The following is an 18,581-nucleotide window of genomic DNA, read 5'->3' as shown; positions in this document are numbered from 1 at the left end:
GGGACAGACATCAAGCAACCGCTCTAGTTTGCTGCAAGGTTTTGGCTGGTTAAACACCCATAATAATCCTCAGCACATTTGCTTCTATTGTGATGATCTCCGTGGAGATCTTTGACTTTTAAAAGGAAATTTGATCTTCCGGACAGGATGACAAGATTTCACGTCTTAAGACTTTTGCTGTAATGAAAGACTAAAAGCACAATCTACTAAACACCATCATTGTAGGCAACTTGCACTTTAAAAAGAGAACAAGAAAAATTCCTTTTTTCTTTTAGCACAACGAAAACTTCACACATATACTTTACACTGTGCTTTAAGTTGACATTCAATTCTCTCAGAGCAAGATTCTTAGCTCCCAAAGATTTATTTTTCTGTTTTTCATTCTCAGCCTGGGAACTTTAATCTCAGAACTTTCTTTCACAGTGAGGGTTTTCCCCTACAGATTTTTCCTCTCCCACAAGTTAGGCAAATCTCCCAGCCTTGATTTAACTGCTTTTGAATTAGTTCTTTCCAATTCAAGCACAAGCTTTCAACCACAATTCTGGCTTCTAACTATGGCTAATCCACCCAATTTAGACATCTTTGGAGTGTGGGAGGAAACTGGAGCACTCGGAGGAAAGCCATACAAAGTGGGGGGGGGGGGGGGAGAACATGCAAACACCACACATACAGTCAACCAAGGCTGAAATTGAACACAGGTCCTTGGTGCTGTGAGGCAGCAGTGCTAACCACTATGCCACTGTGCCACACATAGCAAAGAGCTGAATTCACAATTTCCTTGACAGTTTTAACAGGTTTTTAAAAGGTCTTTGATATGATTAGTGAAATAGATGTTTGCTTTTGCAATAGATTGATCATTTGAGGGGATTTAAGCTTTTTTTGAATAGGTTTTCTGAATGAGAGTTCTTTCAGTATGAAATGTGCTTGAGGTTGGATTGTTAGAAGTTAATTTTTTTTCATCTCCATTTCAATGACATGATTCCTGAGGTTTTCCAATAGTGGATACTGGGTGAGTGACAATGGAGGATGGATGGGAAGTGGGGGATGGTAGTATGAGGGAGCATGGATGGGGATGTGAGGGGGCATGCCGGGTGGTAGGTTGATGGGCTGAACATTGAGGGTTTGAAGACCTGACATTCACCATTTAAAATTGGGCTCAGGTGTCAATAAATGGAGGTGGGCATTCTAGCCTGCCACTCTTGCCATCGGCCCAATTCATGCCCGCCTCCGAAGGTGGCAGGCCCAACTCCATCCTACCCCATCTCCCTGGACCAAAAATGTGGCAGGCAGAGGCATTTTTAAAGGAGATGAATCAGACGAGTTGGGAAACTGGGACGGCACGGTGGCACAGTGGTTAGCACTGCTGCCTCACAGCGCCAGGGACCCGAGTTCGATTCCCGGCTTGGGTCACTGTCTGTATGGAGTCTGCACATTCTCCCTGTGTCTGCATGGGTGTTCTGGTTTCCTCCCACAATCCAAAGATGTGCAGGTTAGGTGCATTGGCCATGCTAAATTTCCCCTTAATGTGAGGGGGACTAACATGGATTACGTGGGGTTATGGGGAATGGGCCTGGGTGGGATTGTTGTCGGTGCAGGCTTGATGAGCCAAATGGATTCCTTCTGCACTGTAGGGATTCTATGAAGTTCCAATGGCTTCCATGAGATCTTAAGTTTCCTACTTGGGTGAGCTGTTGCAGAACTGCAGGCTCTCACAGAACCATAACCCCAAAATGATTCTCAACTTCAGGCAAGGCAAGGAAGCAAAATCTATGTTGGAACATTAGGACTAGGAGTAGGCCATTCAGTCCCTCAAACCTGATGCACCATTCAGTTCATGGTTGATCAGAACAGTAACACATCTCTATTTCATCACTTCACTTTTGATCAATAATTCCTTGACACCCTTACCTAACCAACTCTACCAATCTCAAGTCTTGAAAGTTTCAACTGTTTTAGCATCCACAGATGAGATGGAGAATGGAGTTCTGGATTTTCATGTGTTCTTTAACAAGAATCATGCCAATGAAAGTTCAAAGTTCAACTTATACCAACTGCAGGGTCAGTTATGACCATATTATAACCAAATGTTTCTGTAGCATGATTCATAAGAGCAAAGAGAATGCAATTACTTTGCAGTTGGGGAGGAGCATCACTGGCTCACCAAAATGATGAGGAAAGCAGAATTTCAAAGGAAAATCAATATTTCAAAAGATCAGCAAAATAGGAATTACAGATTTTCTGAAAATTTCAAATTGAAATCAGAACAGAGACAGTGAAATATTGAAATAGCTGAGGGAACATACCGTATTTCTCATTGAATAATTCCTTCACTTGCTCTCTGAGTATGACCTTCTCTCCAAGTCTGTTTGCCTCTTCATCCTCTAAATTGTGAAAAGTGACCAAAATATGAAAGTAGCAGATGGAGAGAGCTTTCAGTAAAGCACATACATTATCACAATTACGCAGCTCTTCCTCCTGGCTTTTCTCTGCCTGGCTGAGAGTCTGTAACTACAAAGTTGAAGAAAAAGACATCTCTTTTATTCAGAGCTTCCATCTCACTGGGGGTACATTCAACAACCTGCTTTAGAAACTCTGCTCACATTTTAACAGCTGTGACATATTGCACCACAGCAGCTGAGACAATCCGCAACGTTCTAAAACAATCCGCAACGTTCTAAAACAATCCGCAACGTTCTAAAACAATCGATCAAACATTCTAAATCAAACACCCCTCAGCATTCTTAAAGAAAAGTTAATTTGTCCCAACTCCCAATGTTAATGGATCCTTTAAAAAAAAATCCAGAATTTGAATCCGCATCTTCACCAAAATTTAATCCGTTCTTCCTTAGGCTGTTCCCTGCCTGTGTACCAAGTTTAATTGGAATCTGTCCATTAAGTTTTAAGATATTTCATTCACAAACAGGCTAATAAACAGGAGTGAAAGCATGACCTCTGCCCAATGTTAGTGGCAGAGGTGATAATCACACAAGAGTCAATTCATGTACAGGTGCAGACCCAAAAAATGTTGCAAACGTCAGTCATTTGGTTAATCCCAGAGAAATGGAATAAAATCCTGACAGTATTTCAAACTATCAACCCTCAAACTTGTTAACTAGATAATTTCTCTCAGTATTGACTCACCAGTGCTCCCTCACAATATTTCCAACCACGAACCACTCGCACTATTTTCAGTCACTGAGCCCTTACATTGGTTCCAGCCAGTGAAGCCCGACACTTTCACACCCACCCTTCACAGGTTTCACACAGCAGTAAATTTGCAATCGCACAACGACAGTACAAGGCAACGCTCTTTCATTCAAAATTTAAAATCAAAATAACCTAAAGGATAGTCAGTAAATGGATAACACATTTAACATAATATTTCTATTGACATCATCACAGCTGAGCCAAACTGTATGATGTAAATGACAAAAATAGAAACATTTATTCAATTCTCTGGGTATCACAACCCTGAATATGTTGTAACATTGCATGCAGCTCAAAACTAGAGGCTGAAGACCTCGGTCTCACCCAGCAGAACATTTATTGCAAATCTTTCTGCTTCTTGCACCATATTCTGAGAAACAGCAACTCCCAGGTAGATAATGAGTAGCTTCAGTTGAGTTAACCGCTGAGGGCAACCCACAACCTCATTAGTCCTCACTTCCCTTTGGGCAAAGCAGCAGAACTCCATTCCTGCCTCCTCCTGGTTGTGTGGCTACCATCTGGAATTCACTGCTCCAAGCCACAGCCTTCCCTTTAAGACATGCTGTCCTCTTCTCTAGCTGGCTGTGAGACGTGAATTATTAATAGATAAGGTTTGTCTGAAAAGCATATTATGGGTAGAAAGGGGAGGAAGGATTTCACGAAAGTGCTCTGCCCATATCATTGACTTCTCTAACAATATCCGACTCCAACAACAGTACATGTTCCATAAATGGAATGGAGTGTGAAGGGAAGTAACGTGGATATTGTTGGGTGGCATTTCTGAACTTGAAACCTAATTAGTTAATTAAAACACAGTCAAGATAGCAATGCAGGTGATGGGTTGCAACTGAAGCATGTGGGAGCTGGTGGACACCTACGTAATCCATGGCATCCACATCTGCAGCAACTGTCTGCAGGGCAAGGAACTTTGGTTCAGAGTTGATGAACTACAATCCAAGCGCCAGATACTGTGATGTTTCAGGAAGGGGGAATGTTAGCTGGACACTGTTCCAGGAGGCAGTCACATTCCTTAGATAGGTACTGTGGTTGGAGGGTCTGACTGCAAATAAGCAGGTTTGAGGATCCAGAAAGTAGCAATGGAGGGTCCTCAGCCTTGCACGTGTCCTGCACATTCAAGGTCCTTTCAGCTTATGTGGACCATAGTCCCCAGAGCAGGGACTTCAGGGAGACTGGGCAAGTAACCACAACACCATGGTGCTGGGGGAGTAAAAAGGAATGTGGTTGTAGTAGGGGATAGTTTAACTAGGGGGGGACACACAGATACTGTTCTCTGCAATTGAGGGGGGTCCTGGAAGTTGTGTTGCCTGCCTGATTCCAGGGTAAAGGAAATCTCCTCGGGGTTGGAGAGGAACTTGCAGTGGGTGGGAGAGAGAGTATCCAGTTGTGGTCCAGATAGGTATCAATGACACAGGTAGGACGAGGAAAGAGGCTCTACTAAGGGAGTATGAGCAGCTAGAATCTAAAAGGAAGAACCATATAGGAATAACTTCTGGATTATTACCCAAGACATGAGCAAATCGGTACAGAGTAAATGGGATCAGTGAGTTGGATACCTGGCTCAAAGACTGGGGTGGGAAAAATGGGTTTCAATTAATGGGCCACTGACATTACTACAGGGGAAAGAGTGAACCATACTGTTGGGACAGTCTTCGCCAGAACTGCACAGGGAATAGAATTCTGGTGAATTATATAACCAGGACTGTGGATAGGACTTTAAGTAAAATGGTGGGCGGGGAGAGTTAATACGTGGTGAGATTTGGGAAGTTAGAAAGGACAAGGCAATTGTACAGGGTGGCAATAAGTGTAATGATAACTAGAATGTGTAAGGCAGGTGCAGAGTTTACAAACATGCACGAACAAACAGGATCAGAGAACAGAAAATCTGGTTAAAAGACAGAATTAAAGCTCCTTAACTGAATGTTCACTGCAGTTGTAACAAGCTGGATGAATTAATAGTATAAATATAAAGACAAGAATGACATAACAACCATTACAGAGACATGGTTAGAAGGTGAATATTCAATGTTAATTTGACATTTTGAAGGACTGGAAGAAAGGAAAAGGAGGTGGGGTATCTTTGTAATAAAGCATGAGATCATAACAGGAATGGGAAATGATCAAGAGTTTCTTATAACTCTTATGTTCCAGCAAAAACCAAAGAACAGGTTATATTTATATATAAATCTTGTAATGTGTAATGAGACAAGATGGATTAATCACCTTATAGTAAAGGGTCCTCCTGGCAAAAGTTATCACAACTCTATAGAATTTTACCTTCAGTCTGAGAGTGAGAAATGTGGGTCTAAAACAAATGACTTAAACTTGAAAGACAATTGAATGGGTACGAAGACAGAGTTGCCGTGAAACCCATGGCAGGGGTGTACCATCACTGGGACTGGATGATCCTGCCGCGTGAACGGCTGGAAATTTCCGGCCTACAAGTAGGCCAAAGAGTAGCTATAGTGAGCTTTGGTCCCTTCGGGGATGGGACTGGGGAATTAATAGTGGGAAACAAGGAAACAGCAGAGACTTTGAACAAATATTTGGTCTCTGTCTTCACAGTGGAAGACACAAAAACATCCCAAAAATAGTTGAAAATCAAGAGGCAAAAGGGAGGGAGGAACTTAAAAATCACAATCACTAAAGAAAAATAGGGGGAAAACTAATGGGACTGAAGACTGATCAGTCCTTGGACCCGATAGCCCTCATTTTAAAAGAAGTGATGGCAGTGGTTATAATGTCCCAAAATTCCCTGGTCTCTGGAAAGGGACAGTGGATTGGAAAACCGTAAATATAACACCTCATTCAAGAAAAAGGAGACAGAAAGCAGGAAACTATGAGCCAATTAACCAAACATCTTTCGTTCTAGAATCCAATATTAAGAAAGTAGTAGCAGGACATTTAGAAAGTCAAAATACAATCAGGCAGAGTCAACATGGTTTTGTGAAGGGGAAATTGTGTTTGACAAATGTATTAAAGTTCTTTGAGGATGTAGCAAGTAGATTAAAGGGAACCAATGGATGTGTATTTCAATTTTAAAAATCTGGAATTAAGAATCTACTGGTGATCATGAATTGTCAATTGTCAAAATGAATTGTCAAAACCCATCTGGTTCACTAATGTCCTTTAGGGAAGGAAATCTGCCGTCCTTACCTGGTCTGGTCTACATGTAACTCCAGAGCCACAGCAATGTGGTTGACTTTCAACTGCCCTTGGGCAACAAGGGATGGGCAATAAATGCTGGCCAGCCAGTGACACCCGTGTCCCACAAATGAATTTTTAAAAAATTGGATTTTCTAAAGATGGTATGTAAAATGTTACTATACAAGGTAAGAGCTTGAGTTGTTCGGGATGTTATATTAGCTTGGAAAGAGGAATAGTGAACTAACATGAAAGAGTCAAGATCATTTTCAGGTTGGCAAACTATAACTAGTGCAGTGCCACAGGAATCAGTACTGGAGCCTCAACTATTTGTGATCTGCATTAATGACTAGGATGAAGGTATTGCAGCCAAATTTGCTGAATATGCAAAATAATAGAAACACAAATTGCGAAGAGGATACAAGAGTCTGTAAAGGTTAAGTGGTGAATAATGTGGGAAAATGCAGAGAGACTGCAGAATGCTGTGGTTCAGAGGGATCTGGGTAACCTCGTATATGAATTGCAAAACATTAGCTTGCAGGTACAGCGAGTAATTAGGAAGGCAATTGGAATGTTGGTTTTTATTACAAGGGGTATGGAGTATAAAGTTGGGATATATATTGCTACCATGGGGCATTGTATTGTATGCAGTTTTAGTCTCCTTACTTAATGAGGGATAGGCTTGCCCTGGGATGGATTGGTTGTCTTTGAGGAAAGATCAAGCAAGTTGGGCCTATATTTACTGGAGTTTAGAAGAGTGAGAGGTGACCTTATTAATACATATAAGAGTCTGAGGGGGTTTGATAAGGTAGATACTGAAAGGATATTTCACCTCAGAGGGCGATTTAGGAGAGGCACAGCTTAAAATAAGGGGTCTCTCAATAAAAATAGACACGGAGAAATTTCATCTCTCAGAGAGTCATTAGCGTTTGGATTTGCTCCCACAGAGAGCAGTGGGGGCTGGGTCATTAAATATATTACAAGTCGAGTTAGACAGACTCTTTATCAACACAGGAGTCGAGGGTAATTGGGGTGGGGGGGTCAGTGGGCAGCAGGCAGGAAAGTGGAATTAAGGCCACAACCAGATCGGCCATGATTTTATTGAATGGCAGAGCAGGCTTGAGGGGCTGAATGGCCTACTACTGCACAAATTTATGATGGTATGACTATCCACATTGCATCCATTCGCAGTTCTTCTGACTGACAGAAGTACGACAGAATATGTGTGGAAAGCGAATAGATTGTTTCATAATGAAAAATACCCATTCTCCTTAATGATAGATGGGCAGATTTATTACACATCTGTGAATGACTTGTGTACCTTGCCCACTACCCCTAAACCACTCTCTTGCACTTAAAACCGTGCACCCTATTATGCACTGAGCTTTCCTCTGGAGCTTGGATCATCTTGATTTAAGTTGCTGAATTATGAACCCTTTCCATAGATCAAGAAAGACACTCATCAGCGATAGTAAATTGGCTTGAGGATTAAGAAAGCAAACGTGGGGGACTATATCTTTTGCCAAGAGACATTTGCCCAGTTAATGGAAACAGCGGAATTATCACACAATGCTCACGTGTACATTAAGAGAGAAGGGGAATAGAGAGCTTACCCTGTAAAGCAGCATATGCTTTTTCTAAAGATGTCATTCTTCTGGGTGCTTGAATATGGAGAGAGCAGAAGAGAAAATGAGAGAATCAATTTCAGTTACAAGTACAGAAACCCATCTGAAAAATAAAATACGCAGCTCCTAGTATTTCACTCCTAGTTAAATGAGGTGTATCCATTTATTCAAACTCAGTCAGTCTCACTCAGTCAAATATTACACAGCTATAGTGAGTGTCCCTTTAAGAGCAACACAGCATCCCAATGATATCATCTTCAAAGGAGCCCACTGGTCAATCCAGTTTAATGGCAGCTGATAAATCTAAATTGGTTTTTGAAATTCATGTTCCCTGAGACGGTACGCCTCAACTCACCTATTCAGGGTAAAACCTGGGCAGGGAATGAGGCTATCCTATTGTGACACCTGCGATCATGGTTGGCTCAGGGTAGCGAATGAGATTAAACCGAGGCTTTACCTGATGCAATTTTTCAAAGCCACCTCGGCATTTTGGCTAAGATGAAGCATTAGATCCAGCCCGGGAGGGGGTGCAATGTCCCATCTCGTCAGTTTGGATCAAGATGGAATGTAATTTCTTGTCGGCTTGGATCTGGTTTGTCCCTCGTGGGGACCATGATTGGATTTAATATGAATTGGCTTTTTAAATTAGAATTAAACTACTGACAGACAGAAAAGGGGATGAGGCTAGCCCAATGCAGGGTGTGTCCAGACTAGGGTAGAGTAAATAAAACTCACCCATTTAGGATGAGCGATTTGGAGTCATTCAAGATCATGAGCTTCCAGGGGAACCATGTCAACGTGAATGAATTGTAGGAATGGACTCAGTGCTGTCAGTACAAGGCATGACACATCATAACAGGTTCATAGAATCCCTATAGGACAGGAGGAGGCCATTCGGCCCATCGAGTCTGCATCGACTATCGACAGAGTGTCCCATTCAGGCCCTATCCCTGTAGCCCCACATATTTACCTGACTAATCCCACTTATGCACACATCCTGGGACACTTGGGGGAAATTTAGCATAGCCAATCCACCTGACCCACACATCTTTCGGACTGTGGGAGGAAACGGGAGCACCCAGAGGAAACCCATGCAGACACGGGGAGAACATGCAGATTCCCACAGACAGTTTATAGAGTTTAATTTATTAGTGTCACAAGTAGGCTTACATTAACACTGCCATGAAGTTACTGTGAAAATCCCCTAGTCGCCACACTCTGGCGCCTGTTTGGGTACACTGAGGGAAAATTTAGCATGCCCAATGCACCTAACCAGCACATCTTTTTTGGACTGTGGGAGGAAACCAGAGCACCAGGAGGAAACCCACGCAGTCATGGGGAGAACGTGCAAACATCACACAGACAATGACCCAAGCTGGGAATCGAACCCGGGTCCCTGGCGCTGTGAGGCAGCAGTGCCACCATGCTGCCCTCAACAAAAAACAGTTACAATTTGTGGTTAGAGGAGGATGCTGATTGAGCAGATGGTCGGGGTAGGAGGGGTGATTCGAGGGTACTAAATCAATGCTTCAGGCACCGGGCAGATGAGAAGGCCCAAAGACATTCCAAAAAATACAGTGTAAAGCTGAACAGAATTGTCACCAACTGGAGAATCAACATGTCCTTCATAGAATCGGAAAGCACAGCAATCTGATCGCCACATTGTGTCTGTGTCAACTCTTTGCTATCTAGTTAATCCCATTTCCTGATTTTTCCCTGCCCCACAGAGTTTGAGCATTCTATTGGGTCAGTAATCTGATAGTGTGTGTGCCGTGTATCCGTTACACATGATATTCTGACCATTTTAATGATGTTACCCGCGCTGTTCACTGGCTACGTAACTATGATGGGTATGGGTGTTAGATATTGTGCACCACTTAAAGGCAATCAGCACCTCTTTAAAAGGGCCGGGGGGGGGGGGTGCATTCTGGCTACAGACAGCAGAAAACCACTTCTGTTTGAATGGCTGCAGAAAGGCAGCTGGGGGTACACCAAAGTGCTGCTGCCTTGGACACCCTGATTTCTAAACAGTGAACAGGAGGAATGACATTCATTTCCATCACCTCCGCCATCCCCCCTCCCACATCTTCCCCAGGGGCAGGAAACCCTGCAGACATCAACTCAGGAAACCATGAGAAGAATATGTCAATGGCAGGTGACACTGCTGCAATGTCACAAAAATGTAATGATCTGACTAGAAATGAGAATACTTCACCAAGCCACCACTTACAGTCTCGTTAATAGCAATGCTGATAAAGTCATTGACACCCCTCCTCCCCTTGCACTTGCTCTCCAACAATCACTGCATCACACTTCACTACAATTACTTTTCCTCATCCTCCCACATTCGCTACGATGACATTTACCTACATCTCACAGGCTATTGTCTGTTCTACCACAACAGCCACATTCTGCAAACAGGACTCTCATTAACACACGCCCAACTATCTTGAAGGAGAAGGTAGCATGGTGTTCAGGGCAGCAGCCTGGAGCTAGAGGAGGACGAGTCTGCCACAGGGTCAGAGTTGATCCTCTCTACATGAGAGAAACCAGAACTCAAGAAGTTCAAAGAGACCCCATTTTCCCTGCAGTGTGGGAGCTACAAATTTATGGAGGAGACATAAAGGCTCATGAAAGTCTGGGGAGGTCTGTAGAACTGTCAAGCTGTGAAGCTATTTAAACATTTAAAATAAACAGACTGCCTATGTCAGAGAGAGTTTTAAAAAAATGTTCTAGTAGTTAGAAAAGTTGTTTGTTTACATCAAGCCCTATCATTATTGCAGTTTAGCTGTTTTCTACACCCTACAATTATCTCAGCAGGAGGTTGGGGGGGGGTGCAGGAGGTTGGGGGGGGGTGCAGGAGGTTGGGGGGGGGTGCAGGAGGTTGGGGGGGGGGTGCAGGAGCGGGGTGCAGGGGGAGGATGACTAAATCCAGTGTCTGATTGACAGCTGAAAAAGGTTATTGAAACATTAACTGTCTTTAATATGGGGTTATGAATACTTAACAAATTTTGTTTGTCAGCCCTCCTTTAAAGTTATCATAAGGTATTAAGTACTTGCAGGTTTTTTTAAGTTTTAAATGGGCTTTCCAGAATGGGTTTTTTTAAAAAAAACTACTGTAGACTGTAAAAGATATTTAGATCTTTATTTTACTTCATCTCAATCTGCCTTCTGAGGTCTGCCCATGGTGGACATGGGAGAGTGCAAGGGCAAAGGGTTGTAGGTGGGGGGAATGGGTTGGCATGAGTTGTCACAGGGGTAAGAAGGGCCAGGAGATGTAGGTGGGAGCATGAATTAGCATGGTGTATAAAAAGGACTATTAGACATAGGTTGGCATGGAGGACATAAACAGCCATTGGGTTGGGTGGGGGCATGGGTTGGCATGGATGGTGCATGGGGTGTGGGTGTGAGGTGATTGGATGTGTGGGCTTAGTTTCAGTTGTTTTGTTAAATATTAAGTCCTGAAAAACTAGAGTGGGCCTTTTGAAAAGGCTATCTCGGTACTCGGCAGCTCCCACAGCTGCCTCTGATCTGTGCCAAGGGGTGGCAGACCCAACTGCAGCCCACATCCACCCGCCCAGAGCAAAAGTTTGGTCTGACAGTAGCAGATACGGCAAGCTGGGTAACTTCCTGATGCATGCTGCCGGCCTCAGGAAGGGAAGTCTGCCTCCACGGCAAATCAGAGAGGATTTAAGGAGCATCTTCAATGTGGAAAGCGAGGAGAAGAAGCTGAGAGATTCAGGGAAAAAATTCCAGAGCTTAGGGTGCTGGGAACTGAAATATTTATTGCGCTTTTCACAACTAGGGCACTCCAAAAGCTTTGACAGCCAGTGAAGTAATTTCCAAGTGTTGGAATGTAGGAAAACAGTTGCGATGGTTTTGACAAAGCGGCAGAGATCGGAAAGTGTGGCCCTACCTTCCTCTTTCCGTTGCGGGTTTCCAGCATTTTCTGGTTTTATTTCAGGTTTCCAGTCGTGTTTTGGCTTCTGAGGATCTTGAAACTCTTTTGGTGGGGCACAGGCAGCCAGCGGCACTGGGTGAGGATAGGGCTGATGAGTGTGCAGGCCTTGTGGGAAACGCAGAGTTGTGGATTAGCTGAATGCGTAGAGGGTGGAAGCAGAGAGGCCAGTGAGGAGGGCTTTGGAGAAATCAATCTTCAAGGTGAAGACGGCATGGGCCTGTAATGTGGTCCATAAGACAGGTAGTTCTGAAGGGCTAGCACCTTATATACTATTGGACATGGCGACCTGCTCCCTGCCCAATGTACACCGTATCTGGCAATGTGGCCTGGGGGCACTTTTATCATTTAGAATCTGTCAGCAGCTTGTGTGCAAGGCTGATTATTGACCTTCCACGCAAACCAGAGGACGTTTTGTAGACCCTTCACTAGCTTTTAACAGAGCTCCTTAAAGCAGCTTCTTTTTAAGAAAAAATAAACTGCAGCCATCGCCTGCTGCTTATTTTTCAACTTTAAGAATGCTGCAGAGTGTTGAGTTGTTTCTTAGCCCGTCCTTAAACACAAAGGGCTTTAATCTGCTGAATCATCTCTCTAAAGCTGTTTCCATCTGCCGCACAGATCTCTTGGTCCAGCTGTTTCATACTGCGGTGTGTGTGAATGGACACTGCAAGGTTGAGGAGGATGTGAGTGGAGGAGGAATCTCGAAGGAGGTGCGGGTGGCGGAGGCATCCCAGAGGGTGATGTTGGTGCTGAGGAGGAGGCCCAGAGGTGGTGCTGAGGAGAAGACTCCGAGGTAGCATGCCACCAGGTCAATTGGCATCTTCTGTGCTGATTTAGGATTCGCCCCTTTGCTGCCTGTTCGTACAGGCCCTGACACTTTGTAACTGGAAATGCCGGAAGGCACTTCCCTGTGGGGTCAACAAATCCCTGAGGAAACGATCACGGAACTGGGATCAGTCCTGTAGCCACACTGACAAAGCACATCCAGGTCAGGGATGTGTCAGTAGCTGTCAGGGTAATCTCTGAACTTTGTGTCCTTCCAAGCCATACCAGAAAAGTTTCCAACCACAGTTACCATATTTGCAAGGATTACACAAACCCTCCACTTCCCCATAAACAGCACAATACGGCACTGCGGTATAACTCTGATCAAGAAGCAGATGACATCTAGCCAAACACTATAGAATGGAGAGAAAGGCCACTATAGACAGTTACTTTAGCCCCTGAACCATTCAATTTACTAGCTATTTCCACAAGTACTATATTGCCTGATCAAATAATCCACTATGGCCAGTGCCCATGGTTCTACATCGTGATCATGAATGTGGCAGCTTTCCTCCCCAACTCTCCCTTGTTGCCCCATTTCCAATCAAATGCTAAGGCACATAGCCATTGTAATTATAACAAGTGTTAATGGCCCTAACAGTTAGTGCAGACATGTCCAGTGTGTTATCTTCTGGATTTCCCCCACTGTGCAGATATATTCAGTGTGGTTTCTAATTTCAAACTGTGTTTCCTCAGGGGGAGGGCAATGTGACATGATTTAGCTGTTCACTATCTCGAGGGATGGAAGTCCCTCCATTGGCTGGGTCAGTAGATAGCCCTGCAGCTACAGGTGTCACAGGTTTTGAGGTGGCAGCTGCCTTAATCTAAACCTTCTCTGCATTCCTCAGAGCAAGGCTGTTGCGGCTGTGGCATCAACCGGAGAGACGTCTGCACCACCCATGCCAGCTCCTGCCATTCTTCAGCTGCTGGCCTGTCTCACACAATGCAGAGCCCAATCCCAGCCAGTGGGAGATAATGTTCTGCTGCCCAGTGGTGCAGGCTTCATATTACCTCCAGAGGGACATGCTGGAGGTTTGATTTAGAGTTTTACTTTTGTCCAATCTTGTACCATTGGAAGACTTCTCACACTGATCAGGGCTCCAGCCCATTAAGCAGGTGATAAGTGGATCGGTTATCGGACAGCATTACCGATCCACTTCTCTCCCTCTTACTATGGGATATGAGGGGGGGTGGAGGCAGGATCAGGATGGTGAATTTGATTATCAGCCATGATCAAAATTAATGGCAGAGCAGGCTCGAAGAGCTGAATGGCCTACTCCTGCTTCAATGTCTCTCTCAGACAGAAGGTACATTTTATAAATTTGTGCTCCCAATAGGAATCCTCACCCAGCAAGAGTGTACATTGGGAATTTGGGATTGGGAATTTGTTAAATCTCACCTTGCTCTGTGTTCCTGGTGTGAGTCCTACTTGTGCCAAAGAGAGAGACCTGGCAGCATATCTGATCCTCCACTCACCTGCTGGGATCCTGTTCCTGAACACAAGGGTATCTCTCTACCTCAGCCTCTCAGAGTTGAGGGTAAAATGCTCTCTTGGCAGTTTTATGGATTCATTACTACCATGCAAATTTAAAATACAAGAGAAGTAATTCATGCTATGAAGTTATTATTTGTGTAAAAATGTGCTTACCGGGTTTAGGGATGAGTCCTTGGAAAGGCCTGTAAAATGACAAAAGTATACAAGTTTCAGAAGATTACAAAATCATTCATAAGAATATAGTGTTACTGGGCTGAAGATGTTCCTCAATCTACACAAGAGTATAAGACATAAGAGCAGGAGCAGAAATAGGCCACTCAGCCCTTCAAGCCTGTTCTGCCATTCTATAAGATTATGGCTTATCTTCAACCATAACTCCACCTTCCTGCACTATCCATATTATCCTTTGATTTCCTTAAGCCTATTTTATAATCCAATTGCTTTGTAATAGAGGCTAAGGGTAAGATCATCTTATGGCAATTATACAGAGCCTTACAATACTGTGTCATAGTTTTGGCTTTCTCACCTAAGGAAGGATATACTTGTCCAAGAGTGAATGAAATGAAGATTCACCAGACTGATTCCTGGGATGGAGGGATTATTCTATGAGGAGACTAGGCCTGTATTCCCTAAACGTTAGATATCAATGAATGGCAAAACAGGTTTGAGGGGTTAACTGGCCTTTGAGCAGCACAGTGGCACAGTGGTTAGCACAGCTGCCTCAATGCCAGGGACCCGGATTTGACTCCCGGGTTGGCCATTGTCTCTCTGGAATCTGCACGTTCTCCCCGTGTCTGCATAGGTTTCCTCCAGGTGCACCAGTTTCCTCCCACAGTCCGAAAGACGTGCTGGTTTTAGGTGCATTGGCCATGCTAAATTCTCCCTCAGTGGACCCGAACAGGTGCCAGAGTGTGGCGACTAGGGGATTTTCACAGTAACATCCTTGCAGTGTTAATTTAAGCCTACTTGTGACACTAATAAATAAATACTCCTGTTCCTATGCTTCTAAAAAAGGGTAATAATTATTCTTGAATTGAAGGAATGCTGACTGATGTGGGGGAAGCAGAGACATTGGAAGGTTCAGGTTCATTATAAGCAGAGGCACAAGTGGATAAGGCCACAAAAGCTAAAGTCATAAAGTAATGGTGCACCTGTGGAAAATCTTGATAAGACTGGAAGTCTATGTGTAGTTTTGGTCACCACACTGTAGGAAGGATGTTAAAACAATGGACAAAGTACAGTGAAGATGGACTAGGACATTGCCGGGTACAGGGGCAACACAAATAGGAAGAAAAACATGAAAAACTGAGGCTTTCTTAGAACAGAAGAGGTCATGGGGTAATTTGAGAGGGGTGTTCAAAAGGGTGAAAGAATGGGACAGAGAAGCTAGAAATGGATGCGAGAAGCTAGACTCAGGGGACACAAATGTAAGATTAAATGGAAGAGATCTAGCACAGTGATCAGAAGAAATGTTACACCAGTGTTATGATGCTGTGGATTACACAACTGCAATTAATGATTGATGCTGAGACAATGTCAGCAACTAAGAATGGCCACTATACTTTTCTCAGACATTTAACTTCCGAGTTCATTCAAATGGCTGGTTAATTGTACCTCTAGTGACTTACAGCTTCCATAACTCGGTTACTTTGAGCTCTCTTGTTTTTACCTGGTTACTTACTGCTCCGCAGTCATCATGGGGAGGCGATGGCCTATTAATCTAGAAACTCAGCTCATGTTCTGGGGACCCAGGTTTGAATCCCACCATGGCAGATGGTGGAATTTGAATTCGATAAAAAATATCTGGAATTAAGAATCTACTGATGACCATGAAACCATTGTCAATTGTCGGAAAAACTCATCTGGTTCACTAATGTCCTTTAGGGAAGGAAATCAGCGTCCTTACCCAGTCTGGCCTACATGTGACTCCAGAGCCACAGCAAACTGGTTATCTTACAGCTCCCAGTTGTGGTTACCTAGTTATCTTACAGCTCCCAGTTGTGGTTACCTGGTTACTTACAGCACCCGGTTGTAGTTACCTGGTTATGGTGAATTTGATTTTGTCAGCCACAGCCAAGATTCTCTCCAGGTTCTGGGACCCAAACGTGCAGGGTTTTCGGAATGGAATGCCTGGTGGAAGCCCCTCGATTATTACCGAGCCAGGATTGCTTTTTATACGTTTATATGGAACTTGCACAGGATATTTTATACCTAAAGCTTCACCTGTAATGAAGAAGAAGTGAGGCAATAAAACTAACAACTTTTTTTTTTTACTGAGTACAAGAATCAATCTAGCAAGGGGTGGCTCAGGCGGCTGGGACAAAGCATGTTTTAAAATTCTTTCATGGGATGTGGGTGTCGCTGGCTAGACCAACATTTATTGCCCATCCTGAATTGTCCTGGAGAAGGGGGCGGTGAGCCGCATTCGTGAACTGCTGCAGTCCTTGTGGTATAGGCACACCCACAATGCTGTTAAGTACCAGGATTTTAACAAACTGACAATGGAGGAATGGCCATATAATTCCAAGTCAGGATGGTGTGTGAGTTGGAGGGGAACTTGTAGGTGTTGGTGTTCCTATGCACCTGATGTCCTTGTCCCTCTAGGTGATCGAGGTTGTGGGTTTGGAACATGCTTTCAAAGGAGCCTTGAGTTGCTGCAGTGCATCGTGTAGATTGTACACACTGCTGCCGATGATGATGGAGGAAGTGAATGTTGCTACACTTGGTGGGTTGCCCAAACTCAGCTACCAGGTTGAAGCATGCACTGAGCAACAGTTTGGCAATTCTTTACAACGCAATGATATCCAACACTCAGTAGACAGAAAAAAAATTAAATGTACCTTCAAACTTACCAGAGTTGAGGCAAACTAGCTTTATGACCAGATTAGAATTAGTTACTAATTCTACTTCAAGATAACTATTTACTTAGAGTGGTCTCAATCAAGGAAATGTAATTTAGGACATTGCGGAAAAACTCAGTTAAATACGAGTGTATGAATGATTGTTGCAATGGGAGTTTGTAGGTGCTCAGTAAGCTGTGACATTGTTCTGTCCATTAACGTAACAGAACATTGAGTGGGAATTGGATTTTGCTGCATCTCTTTAACACATAAAGCTGCTGCTGCTGCTGTGTTTACCGCATTACAACAGCAACAACACTTCAAACAGTATTTTATTGGCTGGAAAATGCTTTGGAACCTCCTGAGGTTGTGAAAGACACTATATAAATGCAAGATCTTTCTTTCCCTTTACTTCCTCTGAATGAATCACATTTAACACGGGCTAGGCAGAAATGTGTCCCAAGCCAAAGTTGACTTTTGGTCAATAATATCTCCAGCTATTGTCTGCAACAGGTCAACAAAATGATGTGATGGAATTGGAACTCTCGAGGGAATGTGATAGTAGTTCAGGCACAAGAGGAAACATGTATAGTCCAAGCCATATATTTTTTAACTAAAGCTTTGGACACACCACTCCTTCCGTACCAAGCATCTATCTTTTTGCGTGCATCTGAAGTGCCGTGGGCTTTCTTTCAACATTAAATAGCTATATAAATGCAGGCTGCTATTGTTCTCCTCTCTCCAAGTAATGAATATTTAAAAAAACAATTCTGCTCTCCCACTGCCATTGACTTTGATCTTAGACCCTAGTCCAGCTGGAGGAAGAGGGATAAAGATATCAAAATCGTCCCTCTGGTCTGCAGCTATGAACAGGCCTCGGTGTTCTTATGTAAGATTCACCCACCAATCAACAGAGCTGAGTGCAACGCTTTCCAAACCCCCAGACTCAAACTTTGAACAATGATAAAAACAATGGATGGATTAAAGAGCAGACAGCATTGGGACACTTGACCTTTGGCTGCAGTTTGGAATATCCTGGTCTAAACTAGGCAGTCAGAAATGGGAGGTACTGGCTGGGGAATTAGCTTGAAGAGGAGAAAGTTTCTCGGGCCCCGTTACACTAGATCTCTCACCCCGCTAAGCTGCCCGAGGATCGCCAAATGCTCTCCCACAATACTTCATGGGGATTTCTAAAATTATTCATGGGACATGGGCGTCGTTGGCTTGGCCAACATTTATTGTCCGTCCCTAACTGCCCCTGAGATGGTGGTATGCTGCCTTCTTTAACTGTTACTGCCTATGTGGTGTAAACCCACAATGCCATTAGGGAGGGAATTCCAAGGTTTTGACCCAGCGACAGTGAAGGAACGGTGCTATATTTCCAAGTCAGGATGGTGAGTGACTTGGAGTGGGACCCCCAGGTGGTGGTGTTCCCAGTATCAGCTGCCCTTCCACATGGTAGTGGTTGT

At 43.8% G+C, this 18,581-nt stretch overlaps 1 protein-coding gene across 1 annotated transcript in view; it reads right to left on the bottom strand.

Annotated features, from left to right (window-relative positions):
- Window positions 1-18,581, bottom strand: part of gtf2ird1 (GTF2I repeat domain containing 1) — a 214,130-nt gene that overhangs the window by 15,002 nt on the left and 180,547 nt on the right. The window contains exons 22-26 of the mRNA XM_078226022.1: window positions 16,312-16,495; window positions 14,426-14,454; window positions 11,911-12,060; window positions 7,983-8,030; window positions 2,304-2,381 (exon numbers count right to left, since the gene is read on the bottom strand). Of these exons, the coding sequence (XP_078082148.1) occupies window positions 2,304-2,381; window positions 7,983-8,030; window positions 11,911-12,060; window positions 14,426-14,454; window positions 16,312-16,495 (489 nt within the window). The remainder of the gene's footprint in view (window positions 1-2,303; window positions 2,382-7,982; window positions 8,031-11,910; window positions 12,061-14,425; window positions 14,455-16,311; window positions 16,496-18,581) is intronic.

The sequence above is a fragment of the Mustelus asterias genome, chromosome 12, assembly GCF_964213995.1.
Source record: "Mustelus asterias chromosome 12, sMusAst1.hap1.1, whole genome shotgun sequence".
NCBI classification, from domain to species: domain Eukaryota; kingdom Metazoa; phylum Chordata; class Chondrichthyes; order Carcharhiniformes; family Triakidae; genus Mustelus; species Mustelus asterias.
This window is presented reverse-complemented; position numbering and strand designations above follow the sequence as displayed.